This window comes from Dermacentor albipictus, chromosome 2 (genome assembly GCF_038994185.2).
Source record: "Dermacentor albipictus isolate Rhodes 1998 colony chromosome 2, USDA_Dalb.pri_finalv2, whole genome shotgun sequence".
NCBI classification, from domain to species: domain Eukaryota; kingdom Metazoa; phylum Arthropoda; class Arachnida; order Ixodida; family Ixodidae; genus Dermacentor; species Dermacentor albipictus.
In genome coordinates, this window is record NC_091822.1 from 156,357,138 (window position 1) to 156,370,477 (window position 13,340).

The window sequence follows — 13,340 nt, forward strand, 5'->3', positions numbered from 1 at the left end:
TTCTTTCTTTCTTTCTTTCTTTCTTTCTTTCTTTCCTTCCTTCTTTCTTTCCCTCTTTCCTTTTACATAAACGCATGCTAGAGACGATAGGCGATATAAAGCTCGGCACAGGTCTACACGCTGTCCAGAAGAGGCAGTCTGTGGGCCACATATAAAGGTAATAAATGTGAGGGCCGACTGTAAGGGGTTTTACAGGGACATTGAAAGAGTAGCCAGAATTTAGTGCGGCTGATTATTGCGATGATCAGCTGCAGAGTAGGTTCACGGACGCTCCCGATTCAATTTGAGCGCCTGCGCCAATTCACTGTGCCTCACATCGAGAACACTTATACCACAAGAAATTATTTCATTCAAAAATCTGCTTAATTGATATTCTATACTGTTCGAGCCATGATTTGTCCTACAGAAAGGTTCTAGCGAGGTTGTCCTGCTCCGGAAACTATAAGCTTTTTCTGGAGCGCTCCTTAGATTGCACAGTGACGTAATTGACATGCTATTATACTTTAGATTCATTTTGTAACGGAGTAATAATCGGTACTTATAGCACTGCTCAAAAAGGTAAGATGCTGTACCTAAGGAATAGATTATGAGATCGTGAATCTCAAGGAGCATTTGCAATTTGACAGGGAGTATCCTTCTGTAATCTGTGAATCTTATCTATATGTATCTGCGACGTCATACCCCATACTAACGAGTAGTAATTTACTTGGGTGGAGAAAAAGTGATTTGTACACTGAGAGCTTCAGTCTCTCAGGCAATGCATATGGCAGTTGCACAGCATCCCAGCTATTTTAGCGAGATTACGATGAATACTTTTAATTTGAGAATTCCAGAGTAAGTGTTCGTTGAATAGCACGCCAAGGTCTTTAGTTTCCGACACCAAATCAATTTTATTAGAACCGATTTCAAGATTAAAATTAAAGTGTATATGTGTTTTGTATGGTGTAAACAAAGTTGCTTTTGTCTTTGTAGTACTGATTTGCCGTGCATTCGCGATATACCAGTTATTTAATTTATCGAGAACAATGTTTGCATTGAGAGTCAGTTTATCAAGACTATCGGAATTGAAAAATATACTCGTGTCGTCTGCATAGATCATGAATGAAGCCTGTTCCTATATGTTAACAATATCATTAATATAAAGAAGTAATGAGGGTCCTAACACGCTGGCCCTGAGGAACACCTGATCTCACAGTTTCTGTTGCTGAGAATTCTTCCTTTATTGCCACACTTTGCTTTCTAGTCATTAGGTATGACGTCATATAATTTAAGGCGAAGCCACGAAATCCGCGACGCTCCGATTTTGTTAATAATTTAAGGTGATTTTTTGAATCGAAAGCTTTCGAAAAGTCAACAAAAAAAATAACTCGTCGTTTCTCGTCGGGAATTTCAAGTGCGTTCGAATTATGCGAACGCTCGAATTAACCATGATCTAATCAACGGGAGGCGACTGCAGAGGGATATCTGGCACTATAGTGTGTACGGGAGCGACAAGAAACGTGAATTTCGGCCATTACGGGCTTAGTGGGTCGAGTAACGAGGATTTGCCTGAAAGCCGTCCTTCTGGCTTCAAACGGCACCGGGACTTTGCGCTTATCGACCAGTTTTGACTGAACGTCGTGCCACAAACGAAATAATTAGCAATCGATGATGCACGTGCGCAGAAACTTGTTGCAATGTTGCGCTTAGAAAAGTACGGTAGCTCGGAAATTTACGAAGCTATAGGCGCAGCAATCAAAGCCGCGATAACGTGTGAAGCCACAGTTCCGAAGATTAGACAAATACGCCTAGAATCCGTCATCCCCCAAAACAGCTAAAAAATCACGGAGCCAGAGCTTCCCTTCTCGTGATGTTTTGTAGGAAACCCTATCGGTGTACACGTGACAGCAGTATGGAGTATCGTGACGTCACGTTGCGATACCCCCACAAAAGGAACAATCTTCTCTGGCGATCGTCTATACGAAAATTGTCCGTGGAAATTTCCAGCCAAACGTGCGCATAATTTCGTCACAACCGCTTGCTGGCTGTCTGCGCGAAGCTAAATGGCAATAAATTTCGCCTATAGGTCCTCCGTTCTTTGTTGCGAGCTCTCGTTGCGACCGCATTCAGCTTGTCTACGACTGCCGTACTGCGAAAAAAAGCTTCTGTGCGAACAGCTGTGTGCGGCGGTAGGCGCATGTTCAAAGGAAACGGCGGTTCGTTGCGAGGATTGTTTTGTTTTTCTTTGTTTGTTTCTCGTTTTCTTTTTCGTCTACTGTGCAGGTGGTGCTGTGCTCCGCAGAGGCACTATTGTATGTTAAAAATATATTCATGAGTCCGATACAAGTCAGACAGGATTCAGAAAGTAAGAGGAGAAATAAGGTACCACGAGAAAAATTACTAGAAAAAGAAAGAAAAGAACGAAGAAAAAAACAGAAATGCACGTATTTTGCCGCCATACTGCTCCTCCATTCGTGTAAACTGGTTGCGAGTGAAGACATGCCAAACGACGCATATATATATATATATATATATATATATATATATATATATATATATATATATATATATATATATATATATATATATATATATATATATATATATATATATATATATATCTGCGCCATTAAGGGAGCTTATATCATTTGGGTTTGCCTAAGCAAACGACGACAAGTTGCCTGACGGAGGATGCGAAGTAACACTTTTTTTTTCTAATCCGTCAATACAACGCAACATTTATCCGGATCAGTGTACTAACACTACAATGTGTTAAATGCCAGCAAATATGTTCCGCATCCTCTGGGCATGCCCCGAGGAGGACCGAAGAGAATTGCCTGTCATTTGTTCCAGATGTAAGGAAATGCAATACGCAGGCTTCAAATTTTGGAAAACATTTTGACGTATAATCGTGAGGGCCCTTCCTTCAATGCCTCGTGTTCGACGCGACGTTTGCCAGGACTCACAAGTGCGTCAGGAAGGCAGCCGTACCCGTGCACACACAGAATCTATCTATCTATCTATCTATCTATCTATCTATCTATCTATCTATCTATCTATCTATCTATCTATCTATCTATCTATCTATCTATCTATCTATCTATCTATCTATCTATCTATCTATCTATCTATCTATCTATCTATCTATCTATCTATCTATCTATCTATCTATCTATAGAGAGAGAGAGACAGAGAGAGAGAGTTGCATCGTTTAGATGCTGGGGTGGAGCGCTCGGGTAGGACATCCCTCCTCTTGTCCCTTTCCCTCCCTGTGGCGGCAGCGGGAAGGGAGGACGTCAGTCGCGTATACCACATCGGCACTCGCGCGCTATGAGAAAACACACGCAGCGACGAATACGCGCATACATGCATAGCCACCTACGCTACCGCTACAGATGCTCTGGCTAACGGCTCCGTTCTCCGCGGAATAACGCAACGAAACAACAAAAGCTGCCTCGGTATCCTCGCGGAGACAAAGTCGCTTACAAAGACGACAATCGTCGTCGACGATTTCTACGCAACTTCCATTTTCGCGTTTCGTTTCGCTCTATCGCGCTTTGGCTAATGAGAAACCGTCGCGAGAAACCGAAGCGGAAAACCTGCCGGACCACTTGGCGCGGCCACACGCGAGCAGGAAGTCCGCCCATTTCGCCACGTGGATACGAAATAAACTGCGCTCCATCTCACAGGTTGTTCGCACACGTTCCCAGCACTGTGCTAGCTGCAAGACCTCCCTCGCCGATAGCAAGGCCGAATGCTCCTCGAGATGTGTTCCTCCGCGCCACGTCGTCTGCTACTACTACTACTACTACTACGTCGTCTGCTCAACGCAACAACAATTCGCGGTGTAAGACATGCATGCACACAGGTCCTAATATGTAATGTATCACTGTGACGTATCGTGCACAAAGCAAAAAACTAAAAATAAAAATAAAACTCTCTAACACCGCCAATAATCGGACAGCTACGCCCGGAAGTGTATTCCGCTCCGCAAGGATATTACCTGCGTACGCCTCGTTTCTCCCGGAATTGCTGCAAACAAATCACGTGATATAGTATGAGACAGAGCATTGCATCACGTAGCCAGCCCTGACAAGTGCACTCACTATGAAACCATTGCCTTCGCCTTTTCCTTCGCGGTATCGGCCCAACACGGGAGACTTTTGAGACTCGGCGTATGGGCCGGGAATTTTTGGTTGCCGGTTGTTTTTAATTGACGCGCACTTAATTGTTCGTCTGCATGCCGCATAGCGTACAGCTGTGCCCAGTAGAGGCGGGAGCACTAAAACCTACCGCGTCCTCTGACGTGACAATCACGTGTTGCGCCGACTGCCCCCCCCCCCCCTCTTCCTAGTAGATTTCTTTATTCCCTCCATACAGGCAGCCTTTCCATCATTGCCACAGTGTTGACAGCCCGATGAGGCGGCATAAAAGGAAACCCTTTGAATGTCGAATACTACTGCTGTATACTTGGCAGGGGAGTCGCGGAGCTGCTGATTTGCTGCCTATAGGTTATAACAACCGGCCCAAAGTGCAAGACGTGCTATTTGGACGACTCTGATAATTAAGCTTATCAGAATGACGAAATAAGTAAAAGCTGTTCCTCGCGCGATAAGCGACGCGCCTTTGTCAATGATAATGACGATACTTACCTAAAGGTCGCGCTCGGCGTGTTATACGCAATAAATCTGCGAGCCATTGTAGATCACCGCGTTATCTCCACCAGTATATACGCCTACGCAATAGTCAATTGCGTATTGGTCAGTAACACTGGCGGTGATGCGACGACGGATCGAAGAGCTCTAAGAGGCAATTACGCAGATTACACGTCCTACTCCCCCCCCCCCCCCCCCAAACAAAAGTTTTTAACAAAAAAGAAAGAAAAGCTTGACCTAGGCTATCATTGATGGTGAGGGCACACATTGCGGGTACGCGCATTCCTCGTGTCGATTAAAAGGAGACAGGACAGTTAGGACCGGCAAATTATTCACCGAAAAGGCTATCTTTCCTTAATTTCCCTCCGCGGGACGCTCATTACGAGAAGAGAAATGAGCGTCCTCATTTCCTGCTCCTTAGAGCCGGAACCACAGCGTCGGTACTTAATGCCCCTGTCACACGGACACCCGCAAACTCCTTTTAACTCCGTCGTCTTTATCTCGAGGGAAATGCACTCGGTGTCACGTGGTCGCCTTTCCGCTGAAGGAGTTTAAAGAGCTCTTGGTCGAGGGAGATCGGCGATCTCCCACGAAGGCTGGAGGGAGTAGTACTCTCGTGGCCATACTTCTTGGCACGATGAAACGTCGCTCCAGCGCACAATTGAACACGTACGAGAAGAGAAGGACAACGCGAAGCCTTTTGTATGTCTAATGAAAACGATTACTGCGTCAGTGCTCCTCCTGTTGTGCTCGGGAGAAAAGAACTTGATTATCTCAGGGTCAACGTGAGTGTCGAATCAGCTAGGTAGGGCGGGAGATGAGCAAGATTGTACTTGAGTGATGTGAAAAAAAAAAATAAAAAGGTTTTTCACCTTTTTACTTCTTGTATTCTTATTATTTTCATTCTTTCTTTTGCTTTCGACGCCTCTTATGATTCCCCTCCCCCTGTGCACATAGAGCCCTGTTTCCCGTGAATACCATCCAGTCCGGCGTTCATGTTGTCCTTCTCTTCTCGTCCATGTTCAATTGTGCGCTGGAACGATGTTTCATAATGCCAATCACAACCAACTAGACCACCTGTCCATATCTAACCCACACTTCTTGTTGTGAAAGTGATAGTTTACTTATTGTTTGCATTAAAGGTAATGTAGCGTGCGTTTAGAATGCTTCTATCGAACTAAATACATGTCCAAGCACAATTCAGCGACAGTTAAACGCTCGCTGCTGCACAACACTCACGACCTGCATAGCCCGCCGCTTGGCACCACGTTTTTTTTTTTTCTCGTCTTTCAGGGCGTTTACGCGAACCCGACAGGATCGGGTTGAGCAGCCTCGTCGGGCTGGAATGTGCCTGTCGAGTTCACGCAAGCGCTGGCCGGTCGCACCGAACAAGCGTCGAGTCGGGCGGAGTTAGCGCGACCCGTTTGCCGCTCGCACGTAAATGCGGACGGCATTTACGTAAATGCGGACGGCATTTAAAGGATATGAAGGAATGATGTAAACTAATTTCTATAAATTGTTACATTGACGTTTTTTTATAATGCAAATTAGATACGAAGATAGAATTTCAAGACTAGCCAGAGCAAATTCGGGGGCTTTCCGGAATATCGTATGTTAGTAGCGTGTATGTAACTGGCTGCATTAGTGCTGATTGGCACAGGGAAAAAATGGCAGGAACGTTTCCGCTGCAATAGCGAATACGTGCATTGTTAACAAATAAGCACCCCTTTCCGTGTGTGCTGTGCAATTCTTTTAGTCTCCTTGTTAATATGCGAAGAGGCACGAGCGTCGAGTCGGGCGGAGTTAGCGCGACCCGTTTGCGGCGCACACGTGAATGCGGACGGGTCCGGCCCGCCAGCGCCGAGACCTGGGCGGGAACACATCGCGATTTTTGCGGCGGCAGCGGGTGTAGTGTGAGGACAAGATCAAGGCAAGGCACTGTGCAGTGCGAATCAGTTGGTTTTTTTTTTAATCCCAACTGATTGCTGTTCTAAAAAAAAAAAACCAGCAAGGGTTTTTAAAAAGAAACTTTGCTAGGAGCCAGCCAGTATCCCTTGGGACCCGGCGGCTGCCTGAACTTGATTGATGATCGCCCCTCGAGCCCCTACAGGTCTTAACTGCGCGTCGGAGCCTCCCAGGTGTCTGTTGCGTTTGTGCCGTCTGATATCTGTAAGCACGTCCACATATAGCATATGAACCATGCTCGCCAGGTGCTTTTAGGCGGCGTCGCCACCTCGACGTTGTTTTTATTTCATTTCTGGCTACTCAACGTCCTTTCACGGTCAGCGAAAATGTGTTGGTATTGTAGGAGGCTTTTTTTTATTTTAATACGCTCAAGTTGCTTTTTTCTCTCTCTCTCTCTCTCTCTCTTAGTCGTCACGCGAGCGTAATTACCTATTCGAGAAAATGGGCCGATCGAGAGCCACAGGTTTGACGTCGAGCGAGGCGGTTGCCAGTGAAAATGAGTACTCAACTGGGTCTTGTGGCCCCGACTTGCGAAGGGTCGCTCAGAAGGTAGTGCGCTGTTCAATAACATCGACGAAGGCTTCGGTTCAAGCGGTTCCCGCCGCCGCGTGGAACCTACACGTCTCTTTCCGCCTCCGTGCTTTCCACTGCCTCTCCTCCTTCCGCCTCTCGAATCGGCGCTCGCGGTGGAATCGCTCGAAATTCCTCAAAACACCGACGCCCGCTAACAAAACGTAAGATGCTTCAAAAGATTTCTTTGCGAGATTTTTTCTCTATTTTTTTGCCAGTGATCCGTAATTGTTGTTTCTCCCGTCGCATTTCACCGTCTCCACGTTGGAGGACATCTATAGGAGATTGCGCCGGCCGACTGAGCGACCGTCTGAGGATGAAGAGCAGAAAAGTTTACCACGTCGGCTACATCGACAGTGGACTTTCTCTTCTCCTCTTAATCTTTCCCTCCCACTTCCCCTTCCCTGGTGTAGGGTAGCCAACCGGGCTCAGTCCTGGTTAACCGTCCTGCATTTCATTTATCATTCTCTCTCTCTCTCTCTCTCTGGGAAATTGTACGGCTGCGACAGTGAAAGCTGGTGGCATTATTCAGCAACACCGCCTGCGTGTGAGATGCGAAGCGACCGTACGATCACAGGGTTGGGGATCACGCGCTGGCGGCGTCGGGTGTTGGATCGTCATAGGACCTGCTAACAAACAGAACCTTAGTACTTGCGAAGAAAGTGAGAAGTTGCTTATAATGCTTCGCTTTGATGTATCAGCTGTTATCATCGGCATACATCTACGTTCTTTTTTTGCTAGGCATTTCCGTGTTCGGCGTTCACCAATTATTGTAGCGCAGACACGGGTGAATGCGCGCACGTGCGGAACTCGTGCCTCTTCGCATATTAACAAGGAGACTAAAAGAATTACACAGCACACACAGAAAGGGGTGCCTACTTCTTAACAATGCAGGTATTCGCTATTGCAGAGCATTTTTTCCTTCTGCCAATCAGCGCCAATGCAGCCACTTATATACGCACTACTAACATATGATATTCCGAAAAGCCCCGCTAATTTGCTCTGGCTAGTCTGGAAATTCCATCTTCATATCTAATTAGTATTATAAAAAACGTTAATGTAACAATTTATAGAAATTAGTTTTCATCGTTCCTTCATAACCTTTAATGTAACAAACATGCCTGCAGCTTTATGTTTCGACGCAGAACGTGTACAAGTATGGTCAGTATAGGTGGTTGCTTGGTAAAAGTGCACGTAACGAAGACGTAATACTCAGGGAGCCTATACGTGCATGTATTGGCTTCCTACTGGTACTATTGACACGCGTAGTTCTTTATTTTTTATGCGAAGCATATTAACGTAGGTTTCGGGCCTTCGCGCGACGCCCGGCGGTGGCCACCATTGACCCTGAAGTGGGGTCACGTGACATGACGTCACGTGATGACGTCACACCGGCTGCAGATGGGGCCTCATATCGCGCCGTCGGTCGCCTCCCGGCAGTGGCCACCATTGACCCTGAAGTGAGATCACATGATGTGACGTCACGTGATGACGTCACACCGGCTGCAGATGGGGCCTCATATCGCGCCGTCGGACGTCGCCCGGCGGAGGCCTCCACGCTTCGGCGCCACCATCGCTGCATCACGTGATATGTGACGTCACGCCAGGGATGAAGCGGCGCGCGCCCGCCGTCGCGTCAGTCTCTGTGCCCGCAACCGCGCCAGCGTCTTTGCGCCGGGCGTGTATGCGGTCAAGATGCCTCCAAACGCTAACGATACGCTAAGGTTAAGCCCAGTGCATGCTTCGCATCCACTGGGCTTAACCTTGATAAGCCTCCAATTTTTTATCCGGTGACCGCATTTTTCCGGCTAACAAAATGTTGAAGGTTATCGCTCGGCGCAAGACGCGCGTTTTTTGTACGATAAGTTTCTCGATTGTTGTCGATGGTCCTATCTGTTGTCCGTGTTGTCGCCCAGCTTCGTGCAACCAAATTCTGTGCGCGACAGGAATACTGGTGTGCATACACAGAGCTTATGCGTGTACCAGCGATTACGCTGGAAGGTTAATCATGGGTCAATCGAGCCATGTATGAACAGCCGACGCGTCTGATTCGCCTGTCAGATTGCGACGAACATCGACTGTGCTCGGCGCTATCGCTGTACTTCAAGTGATGATGATGATGATGATAGTGATCTAAAGAAAGGAAATATGTGTCACCTGCTTTTGTGGGCATAGGCACTGGAATCAGACATATGCTGGCGGGGTGTCCCGCGACTCTCCCCAACCTCGTTGAAGAATGGACACAGTGGGAGGAAAGGATTCAAAGCCCATTGTTTCAGGACCAACTAAGGGCAGTCCAGAGGGCCCATGATGTCGCTGAAAGGCTTGGCCTGACAGTGCCAACGTGGGAGCGGCCCGCCTTGGCTTGAGAAGTCGAGCCTCCGGACCTCATTACAATAAAGGTTTTCACACACACACATGCCCAATAAAAAGTCCGCCTCTGTTCCATCCCGTGAAAGTGGATGTACAGCGAAGCTGTTGCCGGCATCAGCACCTCAATTTTTTCATTCAATGCCAGCCAGATGCGGCCGATCCGACCGTTCACCACCCTCTCCTGTCGTCCTTTCATACTCTCCCCCTTGGGCTATAGCGTTTGCGCCTGCTTTACGCTCGTGGGGGAGAGTGGGGCGGTCGTGGGGAGGGGTGGCGTCTCACAGCGGAAGAAGACTGACAGATGCGTAATAACCGGACACCTGGTAGACGCAGGGACGGATCGTTTACTACTTCTCATCGGGAACGGCAGCGCCGCGGGCTCAGACGCCCGCGTTACGTAAGCAGACGTACAGCTAGATTAGTCGTACCATCTGACTAGCGCCTCGTCGCGGCGACTCACTGAACTAAGGCGCAGCAACAGCTTCCACTGGGGGGAGCGAGCGATTGGACTGACAATGAAAACAATAGAGAAGGGGTTGCCAACGTGACAAGCACCACCATCACAGGCGACGTACGTCGCGCGCGCTCAAGTGCCGCATATATCCTCATTCTTCCAGGCCCTCCGCAAAGCGAAAGCACCTTATTGATCTAAATGAACGTTTAAAAGTAAACTGCGTCAGAAAATGCGTAAAGTACGACTTACATATTAGCTGCAGGGATGATAGCAGAAGACTGTAATACGAATGTACGAGAGAACATAATTCTGTTACGCGAAGACGTAACACTGAAACTGAAAGACACGACTCCTTCCAGTTGCCGTTCGATGTGTGTCTAAGTGGCCGCGGCCGCTAGGTGGCGGTACTGCATTTTTTTTTTTTTTTGGTGAGCAGCCCCCGAAAAATACCGACGAGCTAGAGGCTAACAGCTTCGATGTAAAACGCAGACAACGCACTGGCTTCTCGCTGCAGTAGCAAGCACATCGCGCTGCATATACTGGCGACAGTGACGGTTATCTGCACTGCAGGCCACCCGCAGTCTTGGCGAAGACCGTACGATACCATTTCTGGAAACAGGCTTTACTTGTAAAATGAGAGAGAAGAGAGAGAGAGAGAAAGAGAGAGAGGAGTCGGGAGTACTCACCGATGGAGTGGGCGATGGTGATTCGCTGCGTGTAGAACAGGTAGAACGCCCAGAAGGTGGCGCTGATGTAGAAGATGACGTCGCGGAGGAACGGCCTCTCCATGACGTTGAAGTCCTGCGTCAGGTACACCGAGCCGGCCACCACGCACGTCACGAAGATGCCCGCGCCTGGGACGGAAGAACCAATGAACGTGCGCATTGTGCGGACAGAAGGAAACGCTGAATGAAGGACGCAACGTAGGTGAACCCCCTCACATTGGGGCAACGTCAATCGTTACGAAACGCGAGGAGAGCGTGTGGGTATTCTAAGACGTTTCCGTGGCTTCGGTGCCGCAATGTCACAGACGACGCTTATATTTTCGCGCACATTGCTAGGCCATTTGTCGCCCGAAGTGACAGCATCTTGAGCATCTGCCGAAGTGCATTTCTCGTATATCCAGAAAAAGAACGAAAATCAGTGCCCTTCCCCTCTGTGAAGAAGGATTACCAGCCAAGCCCACGCTTAACGCCTGCTTCATTCGCCTCTTCACCAACCGTTTTAGACACCTGATAGGTTGTAGTGATACTAGCCCAAAGTGTGAATACTCTGAGGTACCAGAAACACTTGATCATATATTTTGCGTGTGTTCCGAGTACGCGCAAGAACGACAGCAACTGATATCTTCCGTTGCAAACGTCGATAAGAGGCCGCTATCAGACGAGATTATTTTAGGTCCTTGGCCTAATGCAAACAGCGCAGCCCTGATAACAAGTGCCGCTATAGCCTTTCTCAAAGCCACTGGGTTGCACGCACAGCGTTAGAGACGCTACAACTCTGTGAACTTGTATATACACATCTCTTCTTCATACCGTCATCATCATACACCAGCCCTTTCCCTACCCGTCCCTTTACCCCTGTGTAGAGGAGCAGGACCGAACAAGTTATACCTCAGGTCGACCTCTCTGCCTTTCTGTAAATCTCTCTCTCTCTCTCTCTGCTTCAACCCTGCCGCGGACCGGCCCGGCATTGCATGCACTACCTTGGGCATCGGCCCATGTGTGAAAAATTGTTGGTCTATGTAGACGGAGACGAGATCTCCGTCGCAAAGTTATCGTTATATAATATTTGCAATAACAAGAGCGACATCTAATAAATGCGGTGATGGCGACCCCTATTTATCGTTAACGACCGTTATTGATTTGAGAGAGAGAGAGAGAGAGAGAGAGAGATCGTTGCTGCTCTGGCGTTGCAGGCAACCTATCGTCTGGGTGAGTTTGTTCATAAAAATACTTTCACGACTGTCTGCTCTGTTAGATAGTTCCGCGTGCTTCATATCAAGCACCATTCGCCATTTTTCGGCAGTCACAGCGCAGCGACAAAGGCTGTGATTATATTCGTGCGTTTCACGCGCTCCGATCGTCAAGGAGTTACCGCAAAACTCTATAGAGGGAATCGTGGTACCGCGATCGTTCTGCTACCATGGTGTCGGGGTAGACGGGCTCTATTTCCAGAAATGTAGAAAGGTTTGTCCACCATGCAACGTTTCAGGTACAGTTGTACAGAGGGGGCTGCGTCACACCTTATAGCGATAGATAATTATAGTTAGTTCCACATATAACAGATTTGACAAATATTCATGTTTGCGGCTTCAGACGTTCTTGTAGCGTTATTTATTACGCTCTATCGTCGTGAATTTCTAAGCAATCACAGTTTTCTAAGCACAGCAAGGCGACAACGTTTCTGGGCACACGCAATAGCGTTGCCAATCGATGCACTTATAACGCAATAACCTGCTTAAAATAATCGCTTTGCAATGTCAACGAAGCGTTTGAATAAGGAAAGACGAAAGTCAAGAAAATCCACGCGGTACCGATAATAGTCACACTCGCGGAATCGTCACATTTGCAGCTCTAGTAGGCATTAGCGCCGTAGTTCTTTGTAGCGATTTTGTAGGAAAGTTTTAAGTTTCCTTCCAGCAGAATATTCTCTCCAGGTATGCAGAAAATCAACTGCCGGTGTCTTTGTTGGAATTCTTGCATTTATTCACTACGGTACGTAAGTTGCATAAAAGGCAGCGACAGGCTTATATGGCTGTTGCAGCTAAACCGAAGGCTGATTGCCGCTCAAATTTTGCACAGTAGGAAGCATTTCGCAGCGAGTCTATTATCAGGTTTCCAATCAAGTTTCCAGGAATTACTTGCGCAGCTTGGCTCACAACAAATCCAAGGTGGGAATCGTGTGTGGCGACGCCACTCAAAGCTTGTCGATTCCAGGGGAACGGAGAGAGAGAGAGAGAGAGAGAGAACAACCATGTTTATTACATAAACGAAGCTTTGGATAGGCATCCTCATTCCGGAATGCCTTGAGCTCGGGTCGCGTCCTGGGCCCTCGCAATCGGCCGTTGCTAGTCCTCGAGGCCGGAGCTGACCAAGTCTCTCTCCCAAAGCTCGTTGGTTTTGATATAGGTTTGAGAGGATGTAATGGTGCCTGTCTGCAACCCCCTACTATGCGCCTGAGGCACCAGGGTTCTGCGCAGAAGCGGCATTGCGGAGAGAATTGTGTAGGGGCTATGAGGTGATTTCTGGTTTGGTGGGGGAATGTATTAACCTGTAGAGCTCGGAAGAATCGCTCCTGCTCTCTAGGTAGTGACTTGTGTGAGGGAGCGTACGTTCTGCGGG

General features: G+C 47.9%; 1 protein-coding gene across 2 annotated transcripts in view; it reads right to left on the reverse strand.

Moving 5' to 3' along the window:
• The window catches only part of LOC135915516 (mitochondrial sodium/calcium exchanger protein-like), a 153,894-nt gene that overhangs the window by 32,300 nt on the left and 108,254 nt on the right, over nucleotides 1–13,340 (reverse strand). For both annotated transcript variants that reach the window (XM_065448631.1, XM_065448632.1), the window contains exon 6: nucleotides 10,683–10,850. In XM_065448631.1, the coding sequence (XP_065304703.1) occupies nucleotides 10,683–10,850 (168 nt within the window). The remainder of the gene's footprint in view (nucleotides 1–10,682; nucleotides 10,851–13,340) is intronic.